The following is an 18,454-nucleotide window of genomic DNA, read 5'->3' as shown; positions in this document are numbered from 1 at the left end:
CAAGCACTCTATTTATAAATGACAAAAGATAGTGTGAACAATTGCAAGACTAGTCAACAAAAGCTGCATGGTAAAAAAAAGAAACTTTTCAAAGCCTTTCAACAATAACATGCAAAGATTAAGGGAGCTAAGTAAAAATTTTCTACTAGTGTGCAGGTACATTAAATGCATTATCCTATAGATGGCATTAAAATGTGTGTTGTAACAATTTTAACTATACAAATATGTATTAAGTCGATTCCGATGCAGTTACCTTTACCTACTTGCAAGACAAAATTAGTCATATTTATGTATTCAATTAACTATATATCCATATTGACATTGTTCTACTAGATAATAACAACAAATGAGGAGGATAGAGAGCACAATGCGAAGGTAACGTGAAAAATTAGTTTACATTGAAAGCTTTGGAGAGCCTAAGTGAGTGTCGTAGGTCCCATCCCTTGACACATGTAACTGTCATTGCTGGCGTATTAGTGTATACAGTACTAACTAGTAGTAATACTACCAAATACCAATTTCATCCCTACCTTCTTTGCACGCGCCTCTCGTGAAACTCTGAAAGACAAATCGGGCCTCTATGCGCGCTAAAAAAATAACTGAAAAAAAGATAGTAATTAGTTAATTTATGTACATCCAGCTAGAGAAACCATCAAACATATGAATGAATTGATGATTTCAGACTAATAAAAAAATTACTAAATATTAAATATTTAAAGAAAAAGTTCTGCTACTAATTCTATCCCAAAGAACAAAAAGAGAGAGTGAAAAATTTACTCTAGAGTCTAGACCCACCACACCACACCAGCACCAGCACCAACAACTAGCGTCTTTCTGTCTTGTTTGTACCATTTTCCCTTCCACACTCTCTTTATCCGAATTTATGGGACTTTTTTTAGTTTTTAGTCTCTCACTAACTAGTTACTTAGTTACTTACCATACCCGCGCCAGTTTCGTTCATTTCATCCAAGTTAAAAAGCAATATTGTCAATCATCACACTAATAATAAAGTTGGATTGAAAAATAATAAGGCCTTCTTCTCCGCTTTTGTTAATGAATGAAATCGCTTCCAAGCCAAGGCAATAACAATAACCTCTCTTTCTCTGCTGCTGAAGATGATGTTCTATTTTCTCTTTACTCTCTCTTGACTCACTCTCACTAACACTTTTCCTTTCCAACCCGATCTCTTCCCTTACTCCACAATGCGCCTCTGATTCTTTCTTTTCAGCTCAATTCTATTGTTCCATTCTTATGCATTGATTCAAGTAATTCACCTTTTCGTACTTTTTTTCGCCTTAATTTTTCTGCGTTATCGTTGCTCTATTGTTGCTTCTTTAAATTAGCTCGCTTTGGAATTTTAATAGACTCGCCTCACTCACATATTAACGTTTTCGTCTTGTTAATTTTCCGTTAGTTCAACGGTTTTTTCCGGAATTTGCGTTAATTGAGATGATGCTGTTTAATTGTTGATTAAACCTTTGTTTTTTGTGTTGATTGTTGAAGGTTTTGAGGAGGAGTGCCAATGGCATCGAAGCACGGTGTGAAATCGAGAAGGTTCGGATTGAGTGGCTCAAAAGCTGCGAATTCGCCTTCATCTTCCACCGCGTCGTCTTCTAAGCAGTTTCAGGAGTCATCGGCTGATGGTCTGAGCTCGTCGGCGAGGAGTAAGCCGCAGCATTTTGCTCCAGAAACTGTTGCGGCTGCGCCACCTTTGGATGGACAGAGAGTGAAGGAAAATGTCACGGTGACGGTCCGATTTCGGCCTCTGAAGTAAGTGTGGCCTTTTTCCAAATCATGTGTAGTTGTTGTGACTGTGTTCTTCGGATGCCTGTTAATTTGATTGAGGTCTGTGCGTGGGACAGTCCAAGGGAAATTCGACAAGGAGAGGAGATTGCTTGGTATGCAGATGGAGAAACTATAGTGCGAAATGAGTATAATCCGTCCATAGCATATGCATACGGTATAATATGCAAAACTGACATTTATGGATATGGGTTTTGTTCTTTACATATTTGTTCATTTGGGATGGAGGGTGAAGCATATATTATGAGTATGGTGCTTTTCAGGTTGAATGAACTAGAACAACATTCCATATAATTATTCTACATTCTTAGGCACATTGGCATTGAAGTATAAAACTTTTTGTGTTTATTTTTTAGAGTAAAATCTCAAATCTCATGATGATTTAATTGGTTAAGTAGAAACCAGATTTTTTTGTTGGAGGGTGGGGGTGTAGGGGTTTAATGAAAAATAAAATTGTTACACAGAATCCTCTTAAAACAGAACTAATAAAAAACCCACTCATATTAATACAAAATAGATCTCCCATCCTTCTGTAAATCTATGAATAAATCCATGTTCTGATCACCCAAGAGGAGCCAAATAAAAAAAAAATGTCCCAAAGCATAACTTGACGCATTCTTTTGCAAATCTGAGCTGCCCTTCCTAACCAAAGGTACCAAGACCAAAGTACTCTGAGTGTATCTCTCTGCAGTTCCAACTAACTTTTCCCTCCTTGCTACTGCTGAAACCTCTCAAATTAATCATCAGAAAATGCTCCAAGTTTCGAGATAGCCAAGGGATCACTATATAGTCCAAAAGTAAGAGTCCCTCTAAATGTAGCTGCTAAAAATGTGCAACTGTTCCTGAATTAGAAAATAGGTGATTAGCCATTACGTATATGGGCCTACAGTGCTGCATACCATTAGTATTAATCTTGTTGAGGCAGCTGCTGAAATGAAAGGTTTGACCTTTTACAAAGTTTTGGTTTCAAAACAGTTTCTCAAGAAGGAAATTTTCTGTGTTTGTAAAATGAATGAGAATTGAGAAATTGGAAGGAGGATCTAAAAGAAAAACTAAAATATACTTCTGTTCGGAAGTATCCGTGTCTCTCATAATCCTAGAGAAATGGGAAATTGAAGAAATGTTGGTGCCTTAATTAATATCAAAATCAAGGATGGGGGATTGAAGCAAGAAAGACAATCTACAGAGAATTTAGGGAATGAGAATGCTTTCTTATTCTTATTCAAGAGAATGTATTAGCAGTACATAGGTTCTGGTCGTTCTGCATATCATCAATATATATAGACTCTTGATAGACTTAATGGAGACTATTCCTTTGGATTATAATAAGTGATTCAACTTCCTAGACACTAGTACCCTTGAACATAAAATGCGTTTTAGCATGTCATACATGAACCACACTCACTTCAAACAATCTGCACTGGACTTTATTAAAGACAGATGCTAGACAAACAAGCCTGAAGAATCAGCATAATCTGACCTAATGGGAAAAAATGTGCCTTTCCTGTTCCATTTTCACAGATATTTTGGATACAGGGCACCAAAAAGAAACCGATTGAGAGTCTTAACATAGGACACTGTATTGAGAAAAGGCCATTTGAGGACTTGACAGTTGGCATCCAACCAAATTAGCAAAAGAATTCAGGATTTAATTCTTTATATTAGTTCTGGCCAACCTATTATTTATTACATTAATTTTGAAGCGAACAACAAAACCAATAACAATTTCTGTATTGTACTAATTATAAGGATCAATGTGAGCCATTGGGTTCTACCTAACAAAACCCAAAATTTCCCTAAAACTATTTAGTCCAAGATCTTTATTGATAGTTTCTCCTAGTGTTCATGACATAGGCAGAGTAATGATATTCACAAAGATGTCATCATCCTATTTGAGATAAAAAGATTTCAAATGTTACGAAATTGTACATTTTTGGCAAATCCAATAGATCATCATTTAATGTACATTTTATTCTCAATAAACAGTCCCCCCCCCCCCCCCCTATCTCTCATTTGCCAATGTTGTGCATTGAATTATTAATTTTTTTATTTGTTTCTAGATCGTGTCTTTGGTCCCACAACCACAACTCGTCAGGTCTATGATGTTGCTGCTCAGCATGTTGTTAGTGGTGCTATGGAGGGCATCAATGGTAATTAACATATTGAACTTACTACTTACCACTTATTTAGCATGGTCAAGGAACAGAATCTATTCTTCCTTTAGTCAAGTCATCCTTTCATTGTCCTTAATATAATACAGATCACATTTTGGATGTATTATTAGATTTGAAATAATATTTAATCTTGGTCATATGTTAAGTAATTAGGTATTTGTATTATGATTTAGTGTATTTTGATGTGAGCTCTTAGCTAGATACTGATGCTCATTTAAAATTAAAGTTGTTATTTTCACTTTGGTAGAGCTGCATTAAAAGATTTTATGAGCAATGGATTTTTAGTCAAAGATATCCATATCTTGTTGAACATGAATGCCAAAATCAGATATGATTCCACAAAAATGGTATCAAAGGCCTTTTTGAAAATTTCTGAGGGACTGAAATGCCATTAGCATCCATATAATTTTGATCCTTTTGTATAAATGCCATATCATTTGGCTTTCTTGATCACTCCTCTTATAAGATAAAATAAGATTGTGAACTATGTCATCTTATGTTGGTAGCCAGATCATGATGTAACCCCCTAGAAGTTTGAGATTTGAGATTTGAGTTTGACACCATAGAAATCAGTTTGCACATTTTCCTTTGCATGCAACGAAATAACCAGTAGGGCCGGACCTTGGGAGAATTCATGAGAAAAGAAACTGAATTATCTTGATGACTTATCATGGAAATATTGTGACTCACATCACATTTCTCATATGGGCTGTAGTCATGCAATTTCCTTGATATTGAAACCTATTTATTTTTTACTCGTTTCTTCTTGAAGTCGACCATTTCAGTTAAAAGTAACTGCGCATAGAGAAGAATGTGGTCCAGTAACTTCTAGATTGTTTTCACTTGCATTCCTGTCTTATTAAGTTGAGTAATTAGCATACAAACTCCTCTGTTTTTCATACAGGTACAGTATTTGCATATGGGGTAACAAGCAGTGGGAAGACTCATACAATGCATGTGAGACCACAGTTATTTTCTGCCTTCATCTTGTTGATCTGCATGTTTATGATAAATACATATTCATGTTTTTTATGGTCTTTCAATGCATTCTACTTAAGTCTTTAAACCACACTCAAATCACAAAAGAGCAATTGCTGACCATTGTGATACTTGCCATTTTTTATTCTGATATATTATTGATGGGTTGGTAACTTGAGGTTGTTTCTCTTTGTTGAGCTTCTTGGTTTTTCTGGACTTGTACATTGAGTCCCATGATGAACTATCTCAACAAATTTGCAACTATATTTGGTTTCAGCAGCAGCTACAACTCTTAGCTTGGTATCTTATCAAGTATATGAAATTACAGGATAACATAACCTCTTTCTGATCATTAGGATTTTATTACTTTAAAACTGTTCACATTAATGGGTCACTCTAATTTAAACCTGTTAAAACTTGCTAGTGGATCCTGGATATATTATAACTTCAAAGACTCCATTCCTTTCTCTTTGCTGCTAGCCTATATTCTACTCCTTGTTTTATTTGAAAATTCTTGTAGTCGTGCATTATCAAGGTTGATTTGCTGGTACCTAGTTGGAATTGTACTCTGTTTTTGGAATATATTTTCAGACTAATTTTTCATGGGTTGCTATAAGATTTTGTGTGAAAATATAGCATGACAGGTTATGACTCAATTAACTGTCATACTGATGATGTTGAGTTCTGGTACGAATTTGGATTAGTTGATGTGACACTATAGCTCATAAATTCGTATCATACCTCTTGCTCATATGTTCATATTTTCAGGGTGATCAAAGATCTCCTGGAATCATACCCCTTTCCGTGAAGGATGTTTTTAGCATTATCCAAGAGGTATGTCAAATACCACTCTCTATGTTGAACTTTGTATTATGGAGATTACATAGTCTGATTCTTCTGCATACCAGACTCCAAACCGAGAGTTTCTCCTTCGAGTTTCATACTTGGAGATCTACAATGAGGTGGGCTTTCTTGCTATCTAGCTCATTTCTTGTAATGATATGTTCACACGGATTGTCTTCCATTGACATAGCTATTTCCCTCAGGACTTTGCCTGAAAATAAATTTAGTTAATGCTTCTTTGTTCCTCGGAGTGTTATGCTCAAAGCTTCCTTTTTATTTTAGGTGGTTAATGACTTATTAAATCCAGCAGGACAGAACTTAAGAATCAGAGAGGATGCTCAGGTACTGATCATAGTTTTCTTATCTTTCTTCCTATATATTTATCTCTATATCACTAAATTAAGAGGAAAGATTCTCTGATCCGAATTTTTATGATTGATTCTTTTTTTTTTTGGTGAAAATCTATGATTGATTCATACTTGAAAAGAGAACTGAAATTGTATAGTATTTTTTAAGCTATAGCAGTACATACAATATAGACAGGAAAATAAATGCTAACCTAAAGATTTTAGGCCAAAAATCTTAAATAACAATATTAAGAAGGAAGTTAGAAAAATTAATCCTAATTACAATGAATAAGGAAATATTCTACACATAATTACACTTACTAATACTCTCCTTCAAACTGGTGAATGGATATCTATCATTTTCAGCTTGCTGATATATCTTGAAAGCGTTTCATCAGAAGTCCCTTGGCTAGTACATGTCCCAGCTAATTGAGCCAAATAACCATTTGATGCATAAAAGCAAATTTTGGTTTATAGATGATGATTCACTCTGGCTTCTTTAATAAGTGATTATTAACAATTCTTGGATTTTACTGTTTTAAAACACTAGTGAGATGAGTTTTAGAGAAATGAACCTTTTGTTGTCAAACCTAGTGAAAGCTAAAACTTAAATCTAGAGGCAAAATGGTAATTTTGTTTTGTATAATAAATAACAAAATTGTTTGTCAGACACTGTTTCAAACAGTTTTGAGTATTTTGATGCATAAAATTTTTTCTTGTTCTTTCTTTATATAGAATGTATAATACTAACAATCGAAGCCATCACCATATTAACAAAAGTCAGATGTATAGTTGTTGAAATACTTATTCAAAGTTCTATGAACAGAAGTATCTTGAAGAAGGCCTGTATCATGTGTATATTGATTCATATGTAGGGCACCTATGTTGAGGGAATAAAGGAAGAGGTTGTACTCTCCCCTGCTCATGCACTGTCCCTTATTGCAGCTGGAGAAGGTATAAGTTCCAGCTAGTTTTGTTTTCTTGTGGATTATTTTAGTTTTCTGGTCTTTGTGTACCATAATAACGTGGGCTGTTATGTTTTATGCTTTTATTTTTGCGTCTTCTGTAATTAACTATTGATGTTTTTATGTACTTTTAAAATTGAGTATTTATATAAAGAGTGAAGAAGAAAACAAACCATCTCACTCATCTCCATAATATTCTTTGTTGGGCTTCTTTCTTTTGGGAAATAGGTTATGCTTAGGCATTAAAATAGGTGTATTATTTGACAAATTTAATCTTGTATTCTCAAAATGTAGTTTCATATAGTGTTTATGGGCTATTTCTTAAAAAATAAAAAACTAAATAAAACTGTTTATTGGTCCTGTGAATGATCATAAGAATTGGGTTCTTCTACAATTCTACTTGATGCCCTACTGTTTTGTTATTTAATGTGTCCCTTTCTTTATTCTTGACAAAACTTTGATTTGATAACAGAGCACAGACATGTTGGGTCTACAAACTTCAACCTACTCAGCAGCAGGAGCCATACAATATTTACGCTGGTGGGTTTATACCATCTTAAAGGAAGAATTATATTGTTTTAATTGTTTAACAACATGGTTCTTTAATATTATGTACTAATTAAATCGATGTTTATGTTTAATCAGTTACTTTAGAGAACTTAAATGTAATAAGCAGATAATGTAGCTATGCAGTTGGTAATTTATCCCGGTAACCAACAAATGAATTACCATGGGAAAACTCATGAATAAAAACAGAGCATCATCCAACCCAAAACTTCATGATGAGAATGCACCTTAATATTGTTTTATCTTTCCTAGAATAAGGAATGCCTGCTGGGAGGTGGGGGTAGTTATTAAAACTGTATTCTAAATATTCAGCTAGATCATCAATAATAACAATCTGGACCTTAAGCAGTCCAGGAACAAGAAAATGGAACACCAAGATGTTAGCTATATCGTTCAATTGCTTTTACATATATGATGTTCTTTTATTCTTTTTAATTTCATACCACTTTGTAACAGACTATAGAGAGTAGTCCATGTGGTGAAAATAGTGAAGGAGAAGCAGTAACACTGTCACAACTGGTAACTAAACCTTTTTGGTTGAATTTCATTTTCTTTAACATGGAATGGATGATGATTACGTGTTCATGTTTTATATTTTTCTTTTTTTTCTTACATTTTTTAATATTTTACTTAAACTTGCAGAATCTCATCGATCTAGCAGGTTCTGAGAGCTCAAAAGCTGAAACAACTGGTATGAGAAGGAGAGAAGGATCTTATATCAATAAAAGTCTTCTAACTCTTGGAACTGTGAGGTCTCTAACCTTTTCTTTTCATTGTATGTTAGAATGTACTATAAAACTGTTTATTTGTCTTCCCTCACAACTCAAACCTGTATGATCATTGATCTCTTTACTTGCTCCATGGACTTCCTTTTTTGTATTCTAAGCTTTTGGCCTTCTCTTTCTTTTATGAGTTTTCTCTTAGGATATGTTTGTTTTGCAATGGTTACCTTGATTTATTTTAGAATGTTTTCAGTTCTTCTTCATGAGATGTTCAGCAACCAGTTGTGTTTCCACTGTTATTGATAGAATGATGGTACATTGATGTAAAATGGTTTCCAAGCATGGATAGTTCACTGGATGCTGTTATATTCATTGGACATGTGTGTTTATGCCTGTGTTGAATTGTAATTATATTTGTTCCACAGGTTATTTCAAAATTGACTGAAGATAAAGCTAGTCACATACCTTACAGGGATTCCAAATTGACTAGAGTTCTTCAGTCTTCGCTCAGTGGTCATGGACGTGTTTCTGTAAGGCTTCCCTTGTGTAGATATTTTCACATACATGCATTTATTTATTTGTGAATAGATTTCGTTATACATATCTTTGTGGTAGAAATGCTTAAACATAAACCAGCAATTCTAATAGCTTATTGTCATTTTAAATACAGCTTATTTGCACAGTAACCCCTTCATCTAGTAGTACTGAAGAGACACATAATACATTGAAGTTTGCTCACCGGGCAAAGTACATTGAAATACGAGCAGCACAAAACAAGGTAAGTTAAATTTGATGATTTTTTTTTTTTTGGTTGAATCAGAATTATATTCCTACCAAATGACAATCTACAGCCTGCACACAATACAAAGAACAATAAACAGCTCCTAATCTTTCTTCTGCATAAGTATAGAAATTTCTGACATTCATCACCACTTTCTCGTTTAGCATCAAAATTCTTACCAACTCCACGTGCAATTCTGGGGTATGTTTATCTCTCAAATTTTTAATGGAAGAGAATGCGAGATGTTTTGAATGGTTTTCTTTTTATTGCATTGGAAGAATTTCTAAGAACCCCGATTTAGAAGGCAATTGGGAATGCTGAAACTATAGGGTTTTAGGTATTGAAGGAGAAAGATGAGAGAATAGAGATTATGTATAATATTGTGATGAGTTACAAGGTGAAATCATAAAGCACTACCCCTTATCAATGTATGGGCGGTCCTAACTCAATCCCACAAAATTGTTTTGTAAGTTGAGTTCTGCCCAAGCTTTATTAGGACTAAATTATAGAGTTCCAAGCCAAAAGATAAGGTGCATGCATAGTGAGAATTGAATTTTTGTCACTAAGGTTTAGGTAGTTTAAATGCAAAGTGGAAGATTGCATTTTACTAGATAAAGCTTATTTGAATGGATGCATTGGAAGTTGTTTTTGTTTCAACTTTTAAGAGAACTTATTTATTATAGTTGGTGGCAATATTCACTATAAATAGATAAGAGAATAAGTGGAGAAATAACACATGAAGAGAGTGTGTAAAAAGAGAGATTGTGAAACAAAGTCTCTTTGTTGAGAGAAAAGTGTCTTTGTGTGAAAGTCCTATCATTTCTTGTAACCATTGAGTGGGGTACTCGGGTTTGTTGAGTGATACACTATTTGGGGCGGGTTACAATCTTGTAATCATTTTTGTGATAGTGAAATATTTTTTGAAAGGATTCCGTGGACGCAAGCAAAAGGTGCTGAAACACGTTAAATTCTTATGTTTGTTATTATTTTTCCTACAGTATAATTTTTGTTGTGTTCTAATGATCTTTTGTGGGTGTGACTAATTTTATTTGAGGGAATGTTAATTACCCAACATAGATTGGCCATATCTCTAGTTGAGTGGGATCTCAAAACCCTGAGAGCTGACATCTCAGCTGCTACTCTAAGACACTTCACTCAACCTTTCTAGTTAGTCCCTCCATAGGTAGTCCCTTTTCGATATACTGAAAACCAACTCTGATGGGCCGCAATTAAGGCGGGGTGACCTCGGTTAAAGCAACTTTCCAACACGTTATTTATACTAATACTTGATTATAATCCTAACTAAATAAGGACGCATCACAAGATAATAAAGAAATGAGGAAACCAATTGTAAGAGATGATGAGAAAATATGGAAACTAATTCTAGGAGATAATCTAAGATACTCTATATTACTCAAAAGATATAATCAAAGATATTATTAGATATCTTCTGTACATTCTAATGGATTTTCTATATATGCAGTAGTAAGTGTTCAAATCTTTAAAAATTCAGTGACATATTTTTGTGTAATTTGGAAACTAGATGGTGCTCTTGACTTCACTTCAGTGCTCTATCTCTATTGTTTCTTAAGAAGTTCTACTGCTTTTCTTTTCTGGAACCCCTTTTCTTATAGATAATCACATCCTTTCTGTTCTCTCATTATTTTATTTTATTTTTAAAATTTGAACTAAACCTGCAGATAATTGATGAGAAATCACTTATCAAGAAATACCAACAAGAGATTCAATGCTTAAAGGAAGAACTGGAAAAATTAAAGAGGGGTATTGTCACAGTTCAACCAAAAGATACCGAGGATGATGACATTGAGCTCCTAAAACAGAAGGTAGGTAATGTTATATATAAATCACGGCCTTTTATTTTATTTGATTGTTAGTAGTCTGTCTCAAGTGAGAACTCTTTTTATTTTGAGAAATGAAAACTATAAATTTGGATCAAACAATTATACATGGATGGTCAAGATTAAAAGTTAATTAATAGTCACATGTCCACTTAACAAAGTCATGTACATTTTTCTTTTAATCTTGACCATTAATGACATATATGTGTACTCCTTATTTCTTATGATAGAAGAGTTATCGATGATATGTTCTTTCTATATATAGGTAAGGGGTCGACTTAGTCTAAGGGTGACTCTTGTTTAACTTACTCCATTTAATAACGTTTTATAAACATTGAATTTCATTCATCCAACTTCTGGTTAGACACATTAAGCAGATCAAGTATTCTATACAATTTTAAAATTATTTTATGTTTCATCAATCAACTTTATTTTAACATATAAATATTTTTCAGAATAAAAGTAAAAGTTGGATGTAAAACATATAGCTATGAATGTGAAATTATCTAAACTTTGACATGCATGACCATCAAGATAATATCACAAGATTAATTGGTTGAATTTGCAAATTTTAAATTTATATCAAATTATTAAGTGCCAAAAAATTACTCCTAGAGAAAGTTGATCCTTTTCCCCATACATACATATATATAGAGAAAGAGGAGGGATTCACTTACTCCAAGAGTAACTCTTTTATAATTACTCTTCATCCTCACCATTCATTTTCTTGAGATCTAATGGTTAAGAGAAGTTACTTATTACAATAATTAGATCTTAAGAAAATAAACGGTGAGGATGAGAAGTAACTATAAAAGAGTTACTCTTGGAGTAAGTGGATCCCCTCCCATATATATATATATAGGATTTCAAAAGGTGAATATTTCTATTCTTTCCTAGAAGTTGATCATAAACCAGGATTCACTACAGTACTCCCTCTGCAGTAGGTAGTGCTGTATTACTTTTTCAAAAGTACTTATTGATTAATTAAAATTACAAGTTGAGTAATAAAAGTTACAAACTAAGCAATAAAAACCTTTAACTTCAATTACTGAAGTCTGTAACTTTTATTACTTTATTCTGTAACATTTAGTATAAAATATATAATTTTAGAAAAAGGTAGAATTGTACTCCTGTTTTTGGTGGGAGTACCTATGTGAACCCTGCATATATATCCAAGGAATTTTATTTTATTTTAATTCTAAAAGCATAATGTATGGATTTGGAAATGAGTTTACTTAATTACTGTGAAGTAAATTTGCTGCATATTGAATTCATCAGCATTATGTAATTAGCATTCTGATCTTGAATGGTTCTCAATTTTAATTATTTAAAGTTAGAAGATGGTCAAGTTAAGTTGCAATCCCGATTGGAACAAGAAGAAGAAGCTAAAGCTGCTTTATTAGGCAGAATTCAACGGTTGACTAAGTTGATTTTGGTCTCCACAACAGCATCATCGTCCACAAGATTTCCTAACAGACCTGGTCCTCGTAGAAGACATTCCTTCGGGGAAGAGGAGGTATGTCTCATGTTGCACCAATTTTCTCCCCTTTTCTTCTAAATTCCAGGATTTTAGATTACTTTCAATTCTCTTTAATTTTTTAACTATCGATTATGTTTGCAGCTGGCATACCTTCCATACAAAAGGCGGGATTTAATCTTAGACGAGGAAAATATTGATTTGTATGTTAATCTGGAGGGAAATGCTGCAACAGCTGATGATTCTTTTAAGGGCGAGAAAAAGATGAAGAAACATGGATTACTAAATTGGTTGAAGTTACGTGTAAGTTGTCCATTACTCCATTGATGTTTGATGATGCTTGGGAATTGGGATTTTTACAACATGGTTGAAAATATAACATGTTAATTTTCAACTTGTAGAGCTTGCATGTTTTGATTACGAGGCTTGATTCAGATCCTTTTTCTTTCATTTTGTTTAAACCTATCAGAATTATGTAACTGGTCCTCTTATTTGTTGTCTGCTACACCAGTTCTTGACCACCCCGTGTATTTTAGCAATAAGAACATAAAATAATCTGTTTGCCCTCCTATTTAAAATAATGTAACAAACTGGTTTAGTAATGGCTTTTTATGTACTTGTTGGTATTATTCCTTTATTTTTATCGAAACTTTAGAGAATAGTGTCATTTACATCTCTAAGAATTGGAATTTCAAGCTTTCTCTGGGCCATGCATTCGTCACACCGAGTTACTTTTCACAAGTTTATAATCACATATAGCTTAAGTAACACTCATTTACTTTGCATGCTGGCCTCTGGGGTGTGCTTGATTAGGTACCTTGTTTAACATCTTATATAACCGAAGTTGTATAATGGATCCTTTCATCTGGGGCACTTTTTATAAGTTAATTTCTATTTGTTTAAACTAGTGTCTTTCTCTATTTTTATCAGAAACGAGACAGTGCCTTGACTGGCACTAGTGATAAATCCAGTGGAGCAAAATCTACTAGCACACCTTCCACACCTCAAGCAGAAAGTGGTAATCATGTGGAGTCCAGACTTTCTCATTCTCAACCTGCAGAAAGCTCTCCCTCTGCTGATCTTGCATCAGAGGCAAGAGAGGATAAATATATTCATGAGGACAGTTTATTGGGACAGGAGACTCCTTTGGTACGTAATTGACTGTTTTTTTTTCCTTACTGTAGCTTTGGTGAAAAATGCCAATTTCTAGCCTTTGGAAAATTTGATATTCACTCTAGTATTAAATGGGACAAAACACCAGGCAGCGTATATATGTTTTTCCAAATACCAGTAAAGTGATTGTCATGTCAAAACTCTCTTAAATGCTTTGAAAACCACCACAAAAGACATCATTTGTGCTAGTACTGTATATAGTTTTTGGCTCTCGTGTTACCCTCAAGTGCATTTCAGTGAATAAATGTCCTTCTCTTACCAGAGAAAAGTTTATCCCGATTTCCAACATTGTTTATTTGGTTTGTGGTCTGTTGTTACCTCCTTTTGTTTTCAAATATTACACTTCGTCTGGTGATCATTTTACTTGTTCATTGAAGTGTCAGTGTTCTGACCTAAAATAGTAGGCATGGGTTACCATCAGTTTGAGAAATATCTATGAAACCACTGTTATTTGTGGGAAAATATCTATGATATTAAGATGAAGAAATATAGTGGATATGTGGCTGTTAAATTCTGGGCAATGATGTGTGATGGCTGTATATTATGTGGATATCTGTATTTTTACCTTATGAGATGTCGCTTTTTTATTTATTTTCTTAATTTCTAGACAAGCATCAAATCGGTTGATCAGATTGATCTTCTGAGGGAGCAGCACAAGATTTTATCTGGAGAAGTGGCACTTCATTCAAGTGCTTTGAAGAGGCTATCTGACGAAGCAACAAGAAATCCTCAGAATGGTCATATTGATGTAGGTTACTAACTCCTTTTAGTCATAACTGATTGATGTGTTTATTTGAGTGATTAAAGCTGTAATTCTGACTATCATGGCTGAAAGTTTTGTTTAATTCATACCAAGGTGGAGATGAAAAAGTTGAAGGATGAAATTACAGCAAAGAGTGAACAAATAGATTTGCTGGAAAAGCAAATTTCTAATTCTTTCATTGCTTCAGATAAGACAGAACACTCAGGAGCATTGCAGGTACGTTCACTAGGCATCATTATTGCTTTTTTCACTTGTTTTTAGTCCAACCTAATACTTGATTTGTACAACAGACTGTTGCTGAGCTGATGGCACAATTAAACGAGAAATCCTTTGAACTTGAGGTGACAGTTATTTACACCTTGCTATTATTTGCTAACATATCATTGCCTTAGACTGAAAGTCCAAATGGAATTGAATAGAAAGTTGCACCCTACAGTAGTCTTTTTGTGGAACATATGGGAGGTCAATCCATTAGTTCTTAGATACAATTATATTGTAGTACTTTCCAATCAGAACAAAAGATACATTATAGTTACGTCAACTATTTGAAGTAGTCAATATTTTTAAAGCCATGCTTCTGATCATGCCAGACAGCTGTAGTGCTATATGATCATGTAGCATTGACATTTCTACCTGTGCATGAACATGTGGCCTTACTCAGGTTGTTTTTTTTTTTATGAGCCAGGATTAACTAATGCACATTGTTATGCTAATTCAGGTCAAAGCAGCAGATAACCGTGTAATTCAAGAACAGCTTAATCAGAAGGTGAAATACCTAGCTTAAACTTGAAATTCTTTTTGTTCTTTTAGTCGTGTTCTTATCTAAGTGAGTAATGGCATTATCAGATTTGTGAATGTGAAAGCCAGCAAGAAACGATTGCCTCTCTTAAACAGCAACTTGCTGATGCATTGGACTTGAGAAATTTCAGCCATGTAGTCAATCATTCACAAAATTTCTCTGGAACCAAAGATTATTGTGGTGAACTTCATCTTGACAAGGGGAATGTGACAATAAACAATTCAAATGAAGGGATTCAATTGCAAGCACAGGTACCTTGTGTGATCTTTGTTGGTTGTTCTTAGAATTCTTAATCTTGCATTCCTGTGGCACTGATTACTTTTCCAGCAATTTCCCTTAAAAAGCTACATATAATGTTCTAATGATACAGTACTCATTGCAAACTACTTTTTTTAACTTCATTATCACGGAGCAAAGATTTACTTCAAGTGAGAGCACTATCCTGTTATGACTTATGAGTTGCAAGGGTAGCAAATCTTAACTGTTGGATCTACCACAGAATAATCAAGATTATAAATTACTTTAAATTACCTCTTGACTTTATGTTCTCATCTTCGGCTACGTGCATGATCTCATGGTCAAGATATGTATACATACAAAACCTCAGCCTGTCTACACTACCATGCTTATAGTTTGAAAAGGTTGGAATCTACTCGTGATTCAATTTATCCAATTTTGATTCAGGAAAGTAACCGATTTCTTATTTATTTCTCTGACAAAATATTGAAAATAAGGAGTGTAATCTGAAATTGGTTTATATCTCTTAACTCCCACTTGAGTTTGTTTTCTACCTTGGGAGCTTTTAGTTTGTGAAGAAACCTTTTAAATAGTGATTAAGTTTCAAATTTTACGAATTGAAAAGTGAAAACTAATATCTTCATCATTCCTATGAGAGAAGAAATGTCTAGAATAAACTGTTTGATTGTTTCTAGCTGTCATCTATTCTGCATTTAGTCAAGTTATCATCTTCGAATGGCATCAATTATTTTGTATATAGTCAAGTCAGTATTCCCACTGATGTTGTGCACTTCTTAATTAGATAAGTGAGATAGAAGATCTGAAGCAGAGAGTGGCAGAACTAACAGAATCAAAGGAGCAGTTAGAATTTAGAAATCAGAAATTGGCAGAAGAGAGTTCCTATGCTAAAGGGCTTGCTTCAGCTGCTGCTGTTGAGCTTAAGGCACTGTCAGAAGAAGTTGCCAAATTCATGAACCAGAACGAGAGACTAGCTGCTGAGCTAGCTGCATCCAAGAATTCACCCGCTGAACGTAGAACTAGTGGCACAGTCCAAAATGGACGAAGGGAAAGTCATGCTAGAGTTAGACGAAATGATCAGGGTGCATCAAACGCCAATATCAAGAGAGAATTAGCCTTGAGCAAAGAAAGGGAACTTTCATATGAAGCTTCCCTTTTAGAGAAAGATGAGAAAGAGGCCGAACTTCAAAGAAAGATTGAGGAGTCAAAGAAAAGAGAAGCATACCTGGAAAATGAACTTGCCAACATGTGGGTCCTTGTGGCAAAGCTAAAAAAGTCACAAGGAGCTGAAACTGATGTTTCGGTGTCAACCATAGAGAATTTGCAGTTGGATGGTTGAGGTTTGATGTGATCTTGTAATAGTGACTTTTGAGTGGATCCATTATTACAATTTACTTTCAATAGGAGTGGTTTGAGAGAGAGGTGTGTAAAGATTGTTGTTCGCAGGAAAGTGTGCTATTCTCTTCCCCCTCCATCCCCATCATTTTTGGTCCATAGCAAGGGTCCAATTTGTATATCCAAATTATAGTTGCTTGACTCGCTTCGCTTCCCTTCTCCCTTGCATTCCTATCTCCATCCTTCCAAATGTTGAGCTAATTTGGTCCCTTTTTAATTTTTTCTTTGGTTGACATCTCTATAGGGATGACGTTTAAAGCATAGAAAGTAATATTGGCTTCAAATTTGCGTTAAAAACGGAGTCCCGCTCGCGTTCCTTTAACATTCTTTAATCTTTTCGCTGTTAATAGGAGGGCAAAAAGTTTTTTATATTTAATAATAAATTAATAATAATGATTCACCTAAATTGGAAAAATACTGCTGGTTGAAGTTGTTTCAAATCTTTGCTAGGGCAGTTTAGTATTTTGCCCACGAGAGAGGCCGATTGGGGTGGGATTCCAGCTAAAATGCTGCTGTAGAAAACATTTTTATGTATAGGATTTAAGGTACACATTTTATCATTTTGCGTTAGTTTAGAGAAATTACTTTAAAAACACTTCTATGAAAGAAAAAAATAAGAAGGAAATATAATTTTTTTATAAGCTAAAATTAGTTTATTGATAAAGTTCTTTAACTTTTTTAAAAGATGGTTTTTAACTTATGCATAAAGCTTATGTAAAAAAATATACTTAAAGTTAATTTTGATTTATGAAAAAACTCATTTTTATTTTCTTCTACTAAAAGTGTTTCTTGATAAACTTATCAAAACAAGTACTTAATTATGATGATTTGCAAATTTTGTCATTTAAACTTCTTCTTTCCACGAGAGAGGCCGGTTGGGGTGGGATTCCAGCTAAAATATTACGGTAGAAAATATTTTTATGTATAGGATTTAAGGTACACATTTTATCATTTTGCGTTAGTTTAGATAAATTATTTTAAAAATACTTCTATGAAAGAAAAAAATAAGAAGGAAATATAAATTTTTTCATAAGCTAAAATTAGTTTATTGATAAAGTTGTTTAACTTTTTAAAAGATGGTTTTTAACTTATGCATAAAGCTTATGTAAAAAAATATACTTAAATTTAATTTTAATTTATGAAAAAATTCATTTTTATTTTCTTCTACTAAAAGTGTTTTTTGATAAGCTTATCAAAACAAGTACTTAACTATCCTGATTTGCAAATTTTGTCATTTAAACTTCTTCTTTCCACTTTTTTGATTGTTATTTTTAAATTTTCGTGCATTTTACCCAAATGTCTATTATCATTAATCAATTGTCAAGTGTAATAGTTGACTAATGATGTAACAACATTGACTACAAACTTGAGACTCTGATGTTGTAGTGATAATATATATGGCATTGTCATAATTTGTTAATCGTACAATCAAGGATAAAATGCATAAATTTTTGAAAATAAGGTAATAAAACATGTGAAAAATAATAAATGATAAAAATGACGTGTTAAAGGTGGAATAAGAACCTTTGTCCTCTTCTTTATCCTACAATCCT

The 18,454-nt window shown here is 33.6% G+C and overlaps 1 protein-coding gene and 1 long non-coding RNA gene across 3 annotated transcripts; one reads left to right on the top strand and one right to left on the bottom strand.

Annotated features, from left to right (window-relative positions):
- Positions 1-327: 327 nt before the first annotated feature.
- LOC114406802 lies at positions 328-16,839 on the bottom strand. Its single transcript, XR_003665511.1, has 2 exons — positions 16,732-16,839; positions 328-599 (listed from the first exon to the last, which is right to left on the bottom strand). It is a non-coding gene; the product is annotated as an uncharacterized LOC114406802 (long non-coding RNA).
- Positions 891-17,118, top strand: LOC114406801 (kinesin-like protein KIN-7K, chloroplastic). 2 transcript variants are annotated; one of them, XM_028369622.1, is made up of 24 exons: positions 891-1,265; positions 1,504-1,770; positions 1,863-1,960; positions 3,864-3,953; positions 4,882-4,934; positions 5,724-5,789; positions 5,864-5,917; positions 6,081-6,140; positions 7,021-7,099; positions 7,583-7,650; positions 8,134-8,196; positions 8,320-8,424; positions 8,825-8,929; positions 9,070-9,177; positions 10,881-11,024; positions 12,373-12,555; positions 12,661-12,819; positions 13,447-13,665; positions 14,297-14,437; positions 14,525-14,668; positions 14,743-14,793; positions 15,171-15,218; positions 15,299-15,502; positions 16,291-17,118. In XM_028369622.1, the coding sequence occupies exons 2-24, from the start codon at positions 1,523-1,525 to the stop codon at positions 16,843-16,845; spliced, it is 3,045 nt and encodes a 1,014-aa protein (XP_028225423.1). In that variant the 5' UTR covers positions 891-1,265; positions 1,504-1,522; the 3' UTR covers positions 16,846-17,118. The 2 variants fall into 2 exon arrangements, with proteins under 2 accessions (XP_028225423.1, XP_028225424.1); XM_028369623.1 differs by having other exon boundaries at positions 894-1,265; positions 14,546-14,668.
- Positions 17,119-18,454: the final 1,336 nt, after the last annotated feature.

The sequence above is a fragment of the Glycine soja genome, chromosome 3 (assembly GCF_004193775.1).
Source record: "Glycine soja cultivar W05 chromosome 3, ASM419377v2, whole genome shotgun sequence".
NCBI lineage: Eukaryota > Viridiplantae > Streptophyta > Magnoliopsida > Fabales > Fabaceae > Glycine > Glycine soja.
This window is presented reverse-complemented; position numbering and strand designations above follow the sequence as displayed.